Consider the following 15316-nt stretch of genomic DNA (forward strand, 5'->3'; position numbering starts at 1 on the left):
ATTTTGATGATTCCAGAACCTTGCAGTAGATCTATGCTAGATTATCAACCTTTTCTGATCGATTTCACAATGTTTCTTTCACAATGTAATCGCATGACCATAATCTTTAGCTTAACTCAACTCTCTTAATCAGACTTTACTTTCCTTCCTTTCCTCTTTTGCTTCTTCATATCTCTAACCCTTCCTTGTTTCCATCCAGGACTCAGTCCTATTTTTTTTTCTCCCTCTCCATTTCAACGCCCTGAACAACATCTCACAGAACTGTCACCCGTCCATCTTTGTGAAAATCTCATCTGAACTAGTGCTTTCAATACATGTATGTTTCCATGGGATGTTATTGAAAATGACGATTTTGCAAGATGTTCCCTCATTCAATCTCCTCCTCTCGATCCCCATTTCCATATCATCTCTTTTCCCCTTCCACTCTTTTGCATTGGAAAAAAGAAATCCCTCATTCAAAGGAAGTTTTTTAATTCTTATATATGTTCAAGAAAACACTTCATGACTTAAAGACGGAACACTGAAAAAACCTAATAGATAAACAGAAAACAAGTTTCAGATGACCTCTAAACTGTACATGAGATTGAAAGAGAAGGTTGAGTTCTGGGGAGAGGTGGAAAATAATTTGTGAGTATTATCATTGCTATTTTGCAAGTGCGGAAGAACATCAGAGAAAACATGTCCCATGAAAAGCATGGCTCTTCAAATGTCTTCATAGTCTGAATATGACTTAAAAATGAGGCCTCATTTTTTATGCCACATGTTTGTGTAGTCCCATATACATCTTTCTGTGTACAGTGCTTGTTACTTTACCAAGCCTGGGCCAAATTTCTTATAATTTTGATGACTCCAGAACCTTGCAGTAGTAAACACACCAATACTTAAATACTACATGAACACCTTTTCTGATCCATTCTACAATGCAATCGCATGACCAGAACTCAACTTTATCTTCAAGGCCTTCTTACAGGCATCCAACGAATCGTTGTGATGCTACACTGAATCTACTTTGGAAAGCTCTCTCATTTAATAGAAATCGGTAGACATACATTAAAAAACAGACTACAAACACACCATATTCTTGACAGGGAAGATATCTTTTAATCAAAAACACAAATATGCGGGACAAGCACAAGTTAAACTATTCAACTACTGTACTTAATTTCATTTCCATAATCCTTAGCTAGGCAGATGTATTTCTTCTCATGGGCATACTTTACAATCCAACGAAAAGGACAGTTACATGGGGGGCTCTTACTAGTGTGCGAAAACACGTGGACAAACTTTTGAAATACATATTAAAGGTACTATGTCTCATTTGCAGCCAACATCTAATTCTGTAGAACTTTGCAGGAATTATGAATATGTCATGTATACATACATGTCCTATCTGTGAAAGTTATGTCCTAATATTCAAATTATGCAAGGAAGCCCATTTACATTCTAGACTGCACTGACATCAATAACCCACTTCATGTAATGGCCAAAATTAAACTGATTGAATCTTTACACAGCACAAAACGTACGACCAATGGGTCTGAATATCATACTAAATGGATTGCAATCACTAAAGTCGCTTCGACAACTAATGGTCGTTATTTTCACACTTAAAAACTTTTTCAAGCCCTTTTGTTTTGAGGGAAGTTCTTAATTACTATTATCTTCCAAATGCTGTTGGAATTTAATCTTTTCATTTTTTTGGGCCTGCAAATGGGACATACCGTAGTACCTTTAAGTATCATTTTCCTTGAACAGGTATCACATTTGTTTCCACATGAACAACTTTCGAAAAACTAAAAATTTAGCGCTTGAAATAATTACGGTGCTATTGTAATTCTAACTGCTTAAATAAACTAGATAATTGTCTCGCCATTGTTTTTTACTAATGATGGCGCAGGCAGCACTCGACAGAGATTTGACATAACCCTTCACCCAAATAACCCCACATCGTAAATAAACCCAACATGTGTTATATTTCAGGTTTCCAAATCCAATTTAAAGGAAAGGAGATAATTTATATCAACTACAGGTCATGTTTGTTTCAAAAACAGACAATACAAAGAAGAAAAGCAGGATACTATGTGCTTCAGCTGAAAGACAGCATTTATGAAATTCCCCTACAAACAGGGAAATTTGGACACATGAAAGAAACAACCACTTTTTATTTCTTGATTTCTACTAGGATGGAGGTGAATGCATCAACAGTAATATCTGTCAAGGCAAGCTTCGTCTTCTCCGGCATGATACCAGAGCTACTGAGCTTGAACACTCCATGGGTGAACACAGTCTCGCCAAGTTTCACCTCAAAGTCAATCTTGGTAGACGAGGAGCCAAAGTTATTGACGACCAGGTAGCCAGGCCAGTCGGGGAACTGACGCAGGTAAGCGTAGACGGTTCCAGATGAGTGCATCAGATGATACTCGCCAGCAGTCATAGATGGCTCACCATGGAAACTGGCTAGCTGCTTGAAGACCGAGAGTGAGGATTTCATGTCAGCATCTTGAACCTGAAAGGAATAACATTTTCTGATTACATACAATTCAAGTTTGCAAATAAGTTTATATGCTTATCTAGATATCACTGTCATTTAAATTCTTGTTAAAATTTGCTTCTTACAAAAAGAAAAACAATTTTTTTTTTTTTAACATTCAAGTAAATGAAACATTCATCATTTTTTTTTATATTACCTTTGACAAATTACTTGGGGGTCAATTAACACAGAAAGGCAATACTACTTGATTTAATCTAAAAAGGCAGCATTATATTCTGTCATTGCTGCCACGAGACATTCATGTTGGTTGTACAGTCCATTTGTACAAATTTGATTCATATTGGTATCATATTACTTATAAACGAAAACATGTACAAAACAAACAAAAACTCACCTCAACACTGTAGTTGGAATCAGTAGGAAGATCTAGCCAGGCTGTAGCATTAGAAGCAGTGAAGTTACCATTGGTGAAGTTAGCCCAGTACATGGGTCCACGCGAGGCATCAACACCACCAACGGCCTGTTGATAAACAAAAGTGGACTTCACTTGTTAAACACATCAAAACATGATAAGGCATGAAACCAATGAGAAAAACTCCAATTGGCGGAAGATTGTACATTAAAAAAACAAAACAAAACTTGATTAATGTTCTTGGTTTACATAAGAAACATGTATGATGCTATTAATGTTATAATATAAAACTGGATTGACGGTGTCCCAAAAGTTGATGACCTTATTAATCTTCAAGATTTGTATTCAAACAGCTTTGAAAAGTAATATGATTACACAGAACCAGGATGAAATCTTTCCATTCCTGTAGAGACTTTGACAAAAAATTCATTTCCTTTCTTAATTGCGAAGATAAATACTTTTAGCTCACTCTCTTCAAAATTGATTCTAATTAATGAGTTTATGAGTAAAAAAACAGAACTTCAAGAGATTTCTAGTATACACATGAAGGGCTGTATTGGTCAAAGCCAAAAGACATTTAACCGAGCCTGAAAACAAAAGTTGAAAGAACGTAATAATAGGTTCTGGTATGATGCTTTGCTGGAAGAGGACTAACATAGCACCTATGGTATACATACCAGGTCAAGGGCTCCCAGCTCTTCTCCATAGTAAGTGATGGGGGTACCAGGAAGGGTGAGCAGGATAAAGTTGAGTGAGCGAGCAAACTTCTCTCCAGCACGACTAGCAATACGAGACATACTCTCATCACCAAGCTGCATGATGAGAAGGAAAGAGAAGTCATTTATTAGGAATATCTCAGCATCAGAGAGTATGTTTATACTTGTATGTGTAGAGGTAACTAAATATACATATTTGATTAATAGGTCTGGATATCATATAGATACATTGTATCATTTTATACAAGCATATGTAAGTATACAAGCTTATGGTTAATGAGATTTATGCCTTCTTTCTTGTGTTTATACTATGCTCTTCAAAATTACTACCGGTACGTCATTATTTTTACATTCTACTATTTAATTTATTGGAGTATTTTGTTAATATGAACAAATATATGGAAGAAAACAAGTGTGACTTTGAACTGGGTTGAATTGGTTGGAGCATTTGAAACCTTTGAAGAAAATGCACACAGGGGAAAATAAAACCCAAAACAAATAGGAAAGAGTGTACAACTACTATTACTACTACTACTACTAATAATCTGGATTTATACAGCATTTATTATGTAATATCATCCCTTGTGCTTTAGCGATATCAGAACCCAAGACATCCGGTGCATTTGCACATAATGTGCACCATCTCCACTCCCCAGGGAATATTCTTACCATATGATAACTACTAACCCAGAAGTGTAAAATGATTATAGAGGGATCAGGAAGTAAGCCTATTTAGGACGCAAATCAATGTACCACTCAAGATTCTCTGGTATACATTATCACAGTTGGAAGATAAAGCGACATGGAGAGGTAACTAAGTACATTATCAAGATGTTGTGCATTTAGACTACTTACTGTCCAGGTGTTCCATCTCTTTTCAAAACCACCATCCTCCTTGCCTTTTAGCCATTTGGCTACAGCACCCTGGATGGAATCAACGGTTGGATTGGCCTCAATAGACTTAGCAAAGCCAAGGTTGATCACCAGGTCTGCTTCGCGGCTGTCATTGCCAAACTGAAGGACGGCATCGTTAGGAAAACGCTCAGTCTCTGTCACCAGGAGTCTAGAAGAAGAACAAAATAAAATAATAAATATTGTAAATCGTATCTGCACAGAAGCCTCATTGATAAAGATAGCCAGTTTGGGAAGACATACTATTCATAATTGTTTTCCCCTCTCCCACAGGACGAGTATTTTGGCCCAAATTCACAAAGTTGTGCGTCATAAGACGCACATACACCTAGGTTTGTCGACAAACCTCCTTTGTGAATTTGGGCCAATGTGTCTGAAAAATGCATGAATTATCCCTGAAGTGACTAAATTAATCTATGTACCTATATCCAGAGCTGCCAACCTCCAGAACAGAAAATCAGTAATCACAAGGCTCAAAATCAGTAATTTGGGGTATAAATCAGTAATTTCTTATGCGGCGCTATGAATCTAAAAAAACGACACGCCAACACTGCGCGGACGCATGATTATCTGAAATTTTTGGTGATTTTACTCACACAAAGATGTTAAGTATTGAATTTCAGGTCATCACAACACAGTTTATCATGAAAAATGGCTCCTATTCACAGCACTCGCTACGATAAATCATATTTAATTCATTAAAAAAAAAAAAAAAAAAAAAAAAAAAAAAAAAAAAAAAAAAAAAAAAAAAATCTTTTTTTTTTTTTTTTTTTTTTAAATCCGTAATTTGAGACAACATTCCGTAATGGTCGTTAATTTCCGTACCAATTACGGAAAATCCGTACTAGTTGGCAGCTCTGTATATCTATATGATACAGTGAAAAATAGACAAGAGGACCATGAAAATGACCTGTTAATTTGGGGTAAAAAAACAAACTTGGACTAGCAAAATTACCTGGTAATATCAGATATCTCATAGTTACAGAGCCCTTTACAGCTATTTTCTACTATAAGCATATATTCATCTAAATAATTTTCTTTGATACCTGACCATTCATAACACTTTGGAGTAATTTTGCTATTTATAACATTTATATCTTATAGAAATCACATTGTATCATTGGAAGCAAAATGACATTGTTTGATTATAAATGCAATAACTCACCTGTACTTTCCAAGATAAGTGTTCTGTCTGAAGACTTCTCTCCACCTGACCAGGAGATCGTGAAGTTTGGCCTGCATCCCAGGGCAAGCATCACCAACACATTTGTATTGCTGAAATAAAAACAGTACATTGATGGACAAGTTAAAGAGAAGCTTTACTTCTAATTCTAAGAAAGATGAAAAAAGGACATTTTGAGCTTTCTCATTCTTTTGATGTCAGTTTGGAAGAAGTCATAACTGAGATGTCTCCTGAAAGGGTTTGTTCTTTAAAATGATCCCATATTTGAAATACGAGAACAAATAAATAAATGTGTGTGGTCCCATATACCCATTTATGTGTGCTTGTATTTTTATATCACAAATGTGTCAATTTTTTAAATTAAATTGACGATTCTTAAAACTCACAGTACGCACCTCTTCCCAGGTACTGTACAATCAACCTCTCCAGATTAAGACATGGGCTCCTAAAATTTAACTCTGAGCTCTCAAAATTGCAATCTAGACCCAGTGAAATAAACTAATGTGTAATCCTGGGCCCTGTCGTACAAAGCGTTGGTATCAATCGCAAATATGTACATAAGAGATAGAAGACTTCAAACTTTTTTGCGTTTGATTTGGATCGATCACAACTCTTTGTAAGACGGGCTCCCTGGTATACTTGATGAATATCATACAGGAACAGGCAGGAGAGCACCTACCGGAACGAATTCGCTTCCAGATGAGCCAGTTGGTTCTGGTTCATTGCTGGGTTCTGGTTCGCTGGAGGGTTCAGGCTCACTTGAAGGTTTCATAGCCATGTTAGTAGTAGCAGAAGCAGCAGCAGGAACGGTAGCAGCAGCAGAAACGGTAGCATCAGCAGCAGCAGCTGGAGTGGTAGTAGCAGCAGCGGGGGCGTCTGTGCTCCCAGTCGCTTGACGACGGCGGCGGTTGCCTAGGGCTGTGGCCACGTCACTGGATTCAAAGATGTAATCAACATCACTGAAGATGAATCCATCAACCTTGCGATCAAACCAGAACTTGAGCGCATCCTGAGAGATTAATGGATAGAATAATGATATCGGTGATTCAGGAGAAACTAGTATTAGCCACTTCAGCTCTCTCTAGATGACAATACATAAAGCAGCTTGCATATGGTACTATGTTACATATATTAAAATGTGAGAAATGAGGAAAATTGGCTTTCAATCTCACAAATCTCTATAAGCTTTTTCATAGTTGAGACATACTAATACTTAAGTAGGTAGTTAGGTATATGACTCTTGACTGTAGCATCCATGCAGAATATCATCAATCATAGTACAATGTATGGTATATCAACACAAGGTGGCGCTATTCATTTCAGACTCAACTGAAGCTTGAGTTCTAAATATCATCGCATGTACTTAATACAGAAGTTTAACATGTAAAGAACACATCTCGTATAGCACATTATACCTTAAACAAAGGTCTCTGTGCCATTTAATGTCAAGATATGTTGTTTACAATTGAAATTAAATTAAGAGAAATATACCATGCATGTTTTTGGTTCTTTAAATCACTATGAAATTATTTTTTCTTGTAATGAAAGAACATGGTTAGCTTTAACAAGTTGAGATATAGATTCATACCTCAATAGCCATCTGGACGTTGGTGTTGTCATAGTTGAGGTCTGGTTGCTCTGCCTTCAGGTAGTGGTAGTAGCACTGCTTCCTAACAGCATCGTAGGTCCACGCACTGTCACCAAACTTGTTGAGCTGGAGAGAAAAAAACAAAACAAAAAAACAATGAACTCCATATCAATATACAGCACCACAGAGATAAAGTTTTGAACTGTAGGGAAAACTGGACTGTACATCATTTTATTCATAATTTCACAGGAGATCCGTCTTGACTGAAATCCTTAGGGTTCGTCTACATTAGGCTTGTTTTAATTGTGTAATGTTGGTAGCACCTGATTTCAGCACCGAGGACCTATGTGTACTGGACCTCAGGAAGTGACAAGCCCTTGTGTAAAAGGCAGATAACATCAAACCAACATGTTTTTATACAACAGAACTTTTGTAAGACTTCATTCAGACAAATCTTAAAGGAAACCAAAACCTTCATACTAAGTTACTTTTATTGTAAAGTTTAAAAGATTTGAATAAAATCAGTGAAAATTTGAACAAAATCGGGCAAGGAATAAGGAAGTAAGAGCTTTTTAAAATTACTAGTCACCAGAGGGCGGTATTCAATTTGATGACATCATCTGTGAACAACTCTCCATGTTTTTTGCACATAAAATTTCACAATTTTGTTGTTTTCTTCGTATTTATTTGTGTTCTAGATCCGACTTCATAACATGTGAAGTAGAATATCATTTTGCATTCTATATCTTGCTTTCAGGGGAGTACATTATCTCAATCACAAGAAAGAAGGAAAAACATGAAATTTGATGTACAAAAGGCATAGAGAGTTGTTCACAGATGATGTCATCAAATTGAATACCGCCCTCTAGTGACTAGTAATTTCAAAAAGCTCTTACTTCCTTATTCCTTACCCGATTTTGTTCAAATTTTCACTGATATTTTTCAAATATCTTAAACTTTACAATAAAAGTTACTTAGTATGAAGGTTTTGGTTTCCTTTAAGCAGATTTTCTTGTTTTCACACAAACTTCACCAGAATTAAAAACTGAATAGAGATGATGATAGACAATACAGTTAACTTTTCTTCAGTTGAACAAGTTTTTTAAAGAAATATACCAAACTACCGGTATGCAAGATATGTGATATTTACACTTTTAGCATATGTCGAACAATTTTGTTGTGTTCCCAACTCTACAGTTTTTAGTATGTAATACCATGACGTCAAAACATTTAATATATCACATGTACATGTAGAAAATGGTTTAAATGAACCAGAATTTTTTTCTGTCAAAAGTAGTTGACCTACCCATTCGTTTGGTGGGTTGGTTCCATCACCACATTCCTTCCATACATAGTAGTCACTGAAGTTACCGGTACTGTTACGACTGGCCAAGAACCAAGGATGGTCCTTGCTGGAATGGTTTGGTACAAATTCTAAGATCACTTTCAGATCTGTTTTGAAGAAGAAAAAAATAAAGATATATAAAATGATTAATAACTGTTTTTAAAAAAGGGAGGAAAACAAACAAATAATAACCATTTCTGCAAATTGGTAAGTGTTGGCAAGGTTACTGCAGTTAATAGATGACAACAAATCAAAATAAATGTAGGTTCTGGTAACCTGAGCCTTTCAACATTCTGAATTGAAGTTCTGAACAATGCCTCAAATTTAAGTTCATTTATTATACTATTGAACATTAAGTACATGTTAACAAATGTCAACTTGAATAAATCAATAAAATATATAATTGCTGGCCAAATGAAAGGATATACAAGAATTGAAAATAACTTTTCATTTTAAATTTAAGATTCAATCTAGAGAACAGCGGGAATAACATTTTACCACAAAACTTTCCAACAAACTACCCCGATATCAAGACATTTTTTATTTCTTCAATTTAATTATGTCTCCCGCTTATGCACTAATTCAGGGAATATGTGGAAATCTGCTGGTGGTACTGCATTAGAGTATAGATTGTATGTAAGAGCTTGAAATGAATGAACTCTGTATGGCCTTGACTGTCTGATGATTTCTGATCTGTACACAGCAGGAATGCAGGATCGTAGGGCGTGACCATGGTACAGTACATGGCAGTCTGGATTAGAGTGTAAATCTGCAGGCACAGACTCTCATTCGACACTAAAACATAATTCCATAAGGTTTTGAGTAGAGCCTACAGTGTAACTCAGTCAGTCTTTAGTATGGCCTGTTGGCTGTGGTTTCTGAGTCTCCTTGCTCAAACACTGTTATAAATGCATTATGACCGACAAGGGTAAGTGCCTACAAACTAGGTCTGCAACCCTAAGTGGTAGCTAGAGGGAGTCTGCAAGCACAGACTGCATCTGTCAGTTTGTGGCTGTGTCAAAAGCCTACTGTAGTCTCATAGTGCAGACACTGTTACACACAATGACTGACATGGGCTTGTGCAGGGTCAGGGACGGGGCAGGTTGTTTCTCTGCATTGTCAAATCATACAATGGCAGGAAGGACTGAAACAACAGTTGGTGAGCAGGGATGGACTATTATCAAACTTCCTGGTTGAGTAGTGGCACCTTGACAAAACAAGAATGAGGTCGTGCCACTGCACTACGAATGACATTGCCTATTACCCTAGTCCATAATGTTTTCTGTAGCATAATACACGATAATCCACAGGCACAGGTGGTTTAAACATGTAACAACGACAGGTTTAACTTCTTATTGTAAAGGTTTCAGAAAATCGCAACCCGTTTTGAATTTTTTATTGTACAGGTTTAAAATTCAGCAACGGATTAATATTTTTTCTCAACCAATATTATTGATTAGTCCTAAAAATGTGTTTCAAATGCTTCAGATCACAAATCACATTTCACCAGAGTGCATCAGGCACAAACATTTGTTGTTTGGCTATATTGAACGTTTCTGAAACGGTATAGCTCTGCAGTGAATTTTTAAGTCTGAACGCTTACTGACGAAGTGATGTAAAAACGAAATAGACTCACTGTTATAGTATAAATCCTACTTGTCTTACACATGGTTTACAACAGCACCATTCCACTGCCCTGTGTGTGGGAAACGGGGGTATAGGAGATCCCATTGTATGCATAATTCTCATAACCTTTGACCCATGTTTTGGGTTGTTCTTTCCTTTATTGTTATGTGCCCTATGCCCTTATTCCTAGTCTCCGTCCACTGACTCTAATTCGACACTGAACCACAACTTCTAAAGCCTTGAGCTGCTTAGAGTACAGAGCCTATGCAGTTTGCAATCAGAATAGTCTCTCTGATCAGACACCATTACGCACAGCGAGTCAGCGACTGACAAGGATTTGTGCCTGCAAACTACATGTACCCTATTCCCGCGGGATTAATGTTATGAGAGCAAGCACTTGACTTGGCATACATGTAGCACAGGTTGACAGGGTTCAACATACAAGAAACAAAGTGGTTCAAAGATAATCATCAGGGCACCTGGAACAATTCTGTTATTATACTAAAAACAAGAAAGAGATTAAGCCATTAGTGACTGTAAAAACAATGTTTGTTTTAACTAAACAATGAAAGGATACAAAGTCCATCCATTGTGCTACCTACAGTGTAATAGCTGAAAGTCATTGCCATTATCAGAACACAGTGTATGCACGGTTTTGACCTCTTCGTTGGGCATTTCACCATTTTTTTCTCACCCCAATTTTGTATCACATGAGGATAGCAAAATACTACCTACCCGTTCAGTAAGGGACCAATAGACAATTTCCATCATACTACAGGATTACAGGGTACATGTAGGTTATAATAATTGTATATTCCTACAATGTTACAATGGTCTCATGTGCATTGATATATTATTATGAAATTTAGTAGAGCAAGAGTTAAGAAAAAGAATATTGAAGATTTACAACCAAATCTGTACAGAATATTCTAATCTAAGTCTCTTATCATTCAAACATTGCATTCACATTTGGCAACTGTTAAAGAGCTCTATTGTTGCAATATTGAGAGACAATCATCAAAATAGTACACACAAGACAACATTTGATCCTACCTTTCTCTTCAGCACTAGTCATGAAGTCGTCAAAGTCTTTGAGAGTTCCCAGACGCTTGTCCACATTGGTGAAGTTGACAATCTCTTGGCCTAGGTCCTGTCCCTGCAGAGACTGCTGGTAGATGGAAGACAGTACAAGCACCTCGGCCCCAATGCCTTGAACGTAGTCCAGTTTCTTGGTTAGTCCTATCAAATGGGGATTTGAAATGTGGTAAAGAGTGGTTGCAATAAATCTGTGTATCAATGAACGACACAGTCAGTCAGAGATAAATCTGATCAACAAACCATATTTTAGGGAATAGGGATTGAGCCTAAACTTAGTGTAGGGAGGCCAATGCCCGGGCGTAAGGCTTCTACACCTACGATTTGTGCGCTCGTCGCCCACTTCAAAAAATTAGCAAAGGGAAAAAAATGATGTAAAAATAAAAATTGAAGAAAATATGAAAAGAAAATACAATTATACATTTCACAACATACCTATAATCACGGATCTGTAACAGTCTTTCACCATTTGTTGACAATCTTGCAGATTTTGACGTTTTTTAATCCAATAATTGTGGTTGCAGACGACCTTGACGCACTCGCACCACCGACTAAGAAAATCCTAGAGGGCGTAGAGGTTTGCTCACTAAAAACCTTCTCATTGGCAGAAGGTAGACCCTAAAAATATGGGATCCGTTTTGAGTAAAGAACTTTTGATAGAGATCAACATTTCAGATGTTCACAATTGCCACTTCTAACAACTAGAAAATATAAAGAAAAAAGATTATATCTTTTTAAATACAGATTTTTACAAACTGAACATTCGAAAGTAGATAGAGTACGATGTTTCTGTCAATCTTGCGTTGGTTTGAGCCCTATAGCTACATCCATCTCAAAATGAGAAGGAAAACAGTGAACAGTGACGTCATTGTTCGCGCCAAAAATAAAGGGTATTGCGACATAATCTGAGCTCCGGTCAGAGCGTGCCCAAAGCGTAGTCTTATTTATAGACCCTAGTACCTTATTCTCACAGCACTAGATACGAGTGTCGTGAAGTAATGTATGAGAAGTGTTAAAAAAGATATTTCAGTAAAAAAAAAAGTCTACGTGAGCAGTCTATACTCCAATTGAGAATTGAAATGAAAGCCATGATTTGAATGTGTGTGTTGTATGATACATGGTTAGTGAGTGTGTATGTTACGTATAGCGAAAGGGAGAGAGAGAGAGAGAGAGTGAGAGAAATATTAGTACACGTACGTTGCATGCATGGATGTGCGCTATGATTGTGTTCGCTGCAAGATGGATTTTAATTGGACCTCGTAACTTCTCGATCGTTGATAATAAGGAATACTCATGAGGAAATCAAATTATTGGAATACACATCTAAGGTAAATATCAATGAATTATATATATTTCTTTCCTTTTTTGAACCATCGTCTTCGGCTCGTAGTAGTAGAAGATGTAATCGTTCGCACATTGATGGCTGGACTTCAGCCTGCATCGGGGCTTGCCTGTGTCGGTGGAGGGATCAACTAAGAAGAAGAAGGTGTGTACGTGTGCGACCGATTCAAGGCTAGCCGCTGTTGAGTGATTGCACTTTCGCGCGAAGTTTTAAACTTCATCATGAACTTTGTCCCTCGGGCCTGTCTAATTATGAACGTAACTTTGCGACATGAAATATAATTGTTTCAAGGCTCTTACGTACGGAAAGGCGTAGAAGGAAATGGCTACAAACCAGCTGGATATCTCCTATTTGATGGAACCTATGGAGTCGGCAGATGGGTGGATTTTCTTAGTGAAAGTAAATGCTTTCTTTTAATCTTAGTTTTAGTATAAACAAATTAGTAATTAAAAAGTTAGATTTGGGCATTGGCCTCCCTACTTAGTGATTTAATTCTTTTGCCTCCTGATATACATGTAATTGAGTTGAAATTAATATTATAAATGAAATTGCTTTGTCTGTTAGAGTCAACAGGGGGATAAACACACATGAGTTAACGTCAAATTTTTAGATTGACATGTATCTTCATTTTTATTTCAGCTTTCCAGGTTTTCAATAATTTGCAAGCACATTTAATTTATCACAATCTTTAGTTGTTTCTAGCGTTACGTGATATGTGTACATGTATCAAGTTGTAACCTGTATTTACGTTCCTGTAAATTAGTTTTCTTCTCTTCCCCTCTACATGCCCCACCTTGACTTTTTTGTTGTTCTCCTTTAATCTTCTCTAAAATTGCCTCTCTTTTTTAAAAACTCAATATTTCTTTCAATTTTCTGCTTCTCTTTCTCATATCTCACCTCTCTAACACTGTGATTTTCTTGCTCCTTTTCTCTTATAAATCACCCCCCCCCCCCCCCCCCCTCTAGGCTCTAGCTCTCTCTCTCTCTCTAGATTTTAAGAGTAAGCAAGGCTGTAAAACTAGACCCAAGACCTATTACTCAAGATGGTGGGCCTAGACAACTTGTATTTTTCTTCTCTCATTTTTTTTTTATTTACCCTCCCCCAATTATTTTCTGTAAGGGGCCTAAGGGGGGGCGGGTTTATTGTCTAGGACTAGGTCGACAATAAACAATTTCCTATCGTTGTGTCCTTCCAATTTATTCCAATCACGACCAAGCCCATTCTGTTTTGTTGTGGTGGTGGTGGTGGTGGAAGTAAACATTCGAATGACAAAGTAAAGAGCGAACGCATGCCGCACGAACAAAATGCTATGCAGTGCAGTGTGCACTCATTAACATATCACACACACCCGGCATTCGCAGGCCGGCTGAATCCAGTTCCAACCGGCGAAATTACTCGACCATATCGCCCACGCACACTATTGCGCGGCTCGAGCATTGCATCAGCAATTCTGCTCGCATAAAAACAGAAACATAACAAAACAAAACAAGTGGGGAAACCTCGTCATACCGCACATGTTATATTTCTTTCATCATCAAAACAATTTTTTTCCGTTGAACACATAATAAACTTTTAAAAAATTAATAAACAAATGAAATTATGAATATGAAATGAAGAAAAAATGACCAAATACTTTCATGTTTCGACATACCTTGGAGATCGCCATAACCATCACCGTTGCTATCCTTGAATGATTGGGGCACCACTCGGTAGAAAACACTCTTTTCCCACCACTCGACTTCTGGGCATCGAGGTACTTTCACGACAATGACGATTGCAGCAACAAGCATTGCCACCCAACCAACCCAGAAAAGAACCAGCAAGATGTTGCGGGTCCAATTCCAGAAAGGAGTGTCGGCAACTTCCAGCAGCTCAGCCTTATTCAGACCACCCCATTCATTATCCTCGCTGGCAGGTTTCTTCTCGTCACTGCCACCATGACCATCAGCAATCTTCACTTCTCCTTTTTCGATATCGCCTTCTGATTGAGGAGCCATTTCGTACTTGGCATCGTAATCTGGCTTTCTGTCGTCGCCCATCTTGGCTTTTATATGAAGGTCTCTTAGTTAGAAAGATGAAATATGACACCCTTTCGACGTCGTCTTAAAATGTCCTTCTATTATTTTCACCGGCTGTACACGTATGCAGAGCAGAGCTATGCGCTAGGTAATGCAATTATAGACTGTAGTAATGGCGCGGAATTTACTATACTCACGCTGTGATGTGCAGTGCAGTGCGGTACTTATGAATGGGCACGCGGGCGCGAGATCATAGTACATGTACTATAGTATGCGAGCGGTAACTATGGAAAGCCGTTGGTGACTTTATTCACGTGCCCCAGACGTATGGAACGCGGCACACGTCTGCTAAATTGACCAATCACCGCCTGTTATTTAGCAGGCGCGTGCAAGGTGCGATAGCACACGCCTGTTACTTTATTAGCACACGTGTGCCTTTTTCCAGACGGATGCTGTTTACTGCGCATGCGTCTGGAATTGATTGACCAATCAGATATCTTGTTTAATATGGAGTTTAATGTGTGTGTACGGTGAGTGCATGCAGCGCAGACAAGCAAAAATGTGCCTTGCACGTGGTGATCGACGCA

General features: G+C 37.6%; 1 protein-coding gene across 2 annotated transcripts; it reads right to left on the reverse strand.

The window, feature by feature from the left end:
* Positions 1–1078: 1078 nt before the first annotated feature.
* Positions 1079–14926, reverse strand: LOC576765 (neutral and basic amino acid transport protein rBAT). 2 transcript variants are annotated; one of them, XM_030998443.1, is made up of 10 exons: positions 14363–14926; positions 11327–11512; positions 8609–8754; positions 7303–7428; positions 6413–6723; positions 5697–5807; positions 4475–4682; positions 3581–3715; positions 2886–3011; positions 1079–2506 (listed from the first exon to the last, which is right to left on the reverse strand). In XM_030998443.1, the coding sequence occupies exons 1-10, from the start codon at positions 14748–14750 to the stop codon at positions 2162–2164; spliced, it is 2082 nt and encodes a 693-aa protein (XP_030854303.1). In that variant the 5' UTR covers positions 14751–14926; the 3' UTR covers positions 1079–2161. The 2 variants fall into 2 exon arrangements, with proteins under 2 accessions (XP_030854303.1, XP_030854302.1); XM_030998442.1 differs by having other exon boundaries at positions 5697–5806; positions 6394–6723.
* Positions 14927–15316: the final 390 nt, after the last annotated feature.

Source organism: Strongylocentrotus purpuratus, unplaced genomic scaffold (genome assembly GCF_000002235.5).
Source record: "Strongylocentrotus purpuratus isolate Spur 01 unplaced genomic scaffold, Spur_5.0 spur5_scaffold_5, whole genome shotgun sequence".
Taxonomy (NCBI): Eukaryota; Metazoa; Echinodermata; class Echinoidea; order Camarodonta; family Strongylocentrotidae; genus Strongylocentrotus; species Strongylocentrotus purpuratus.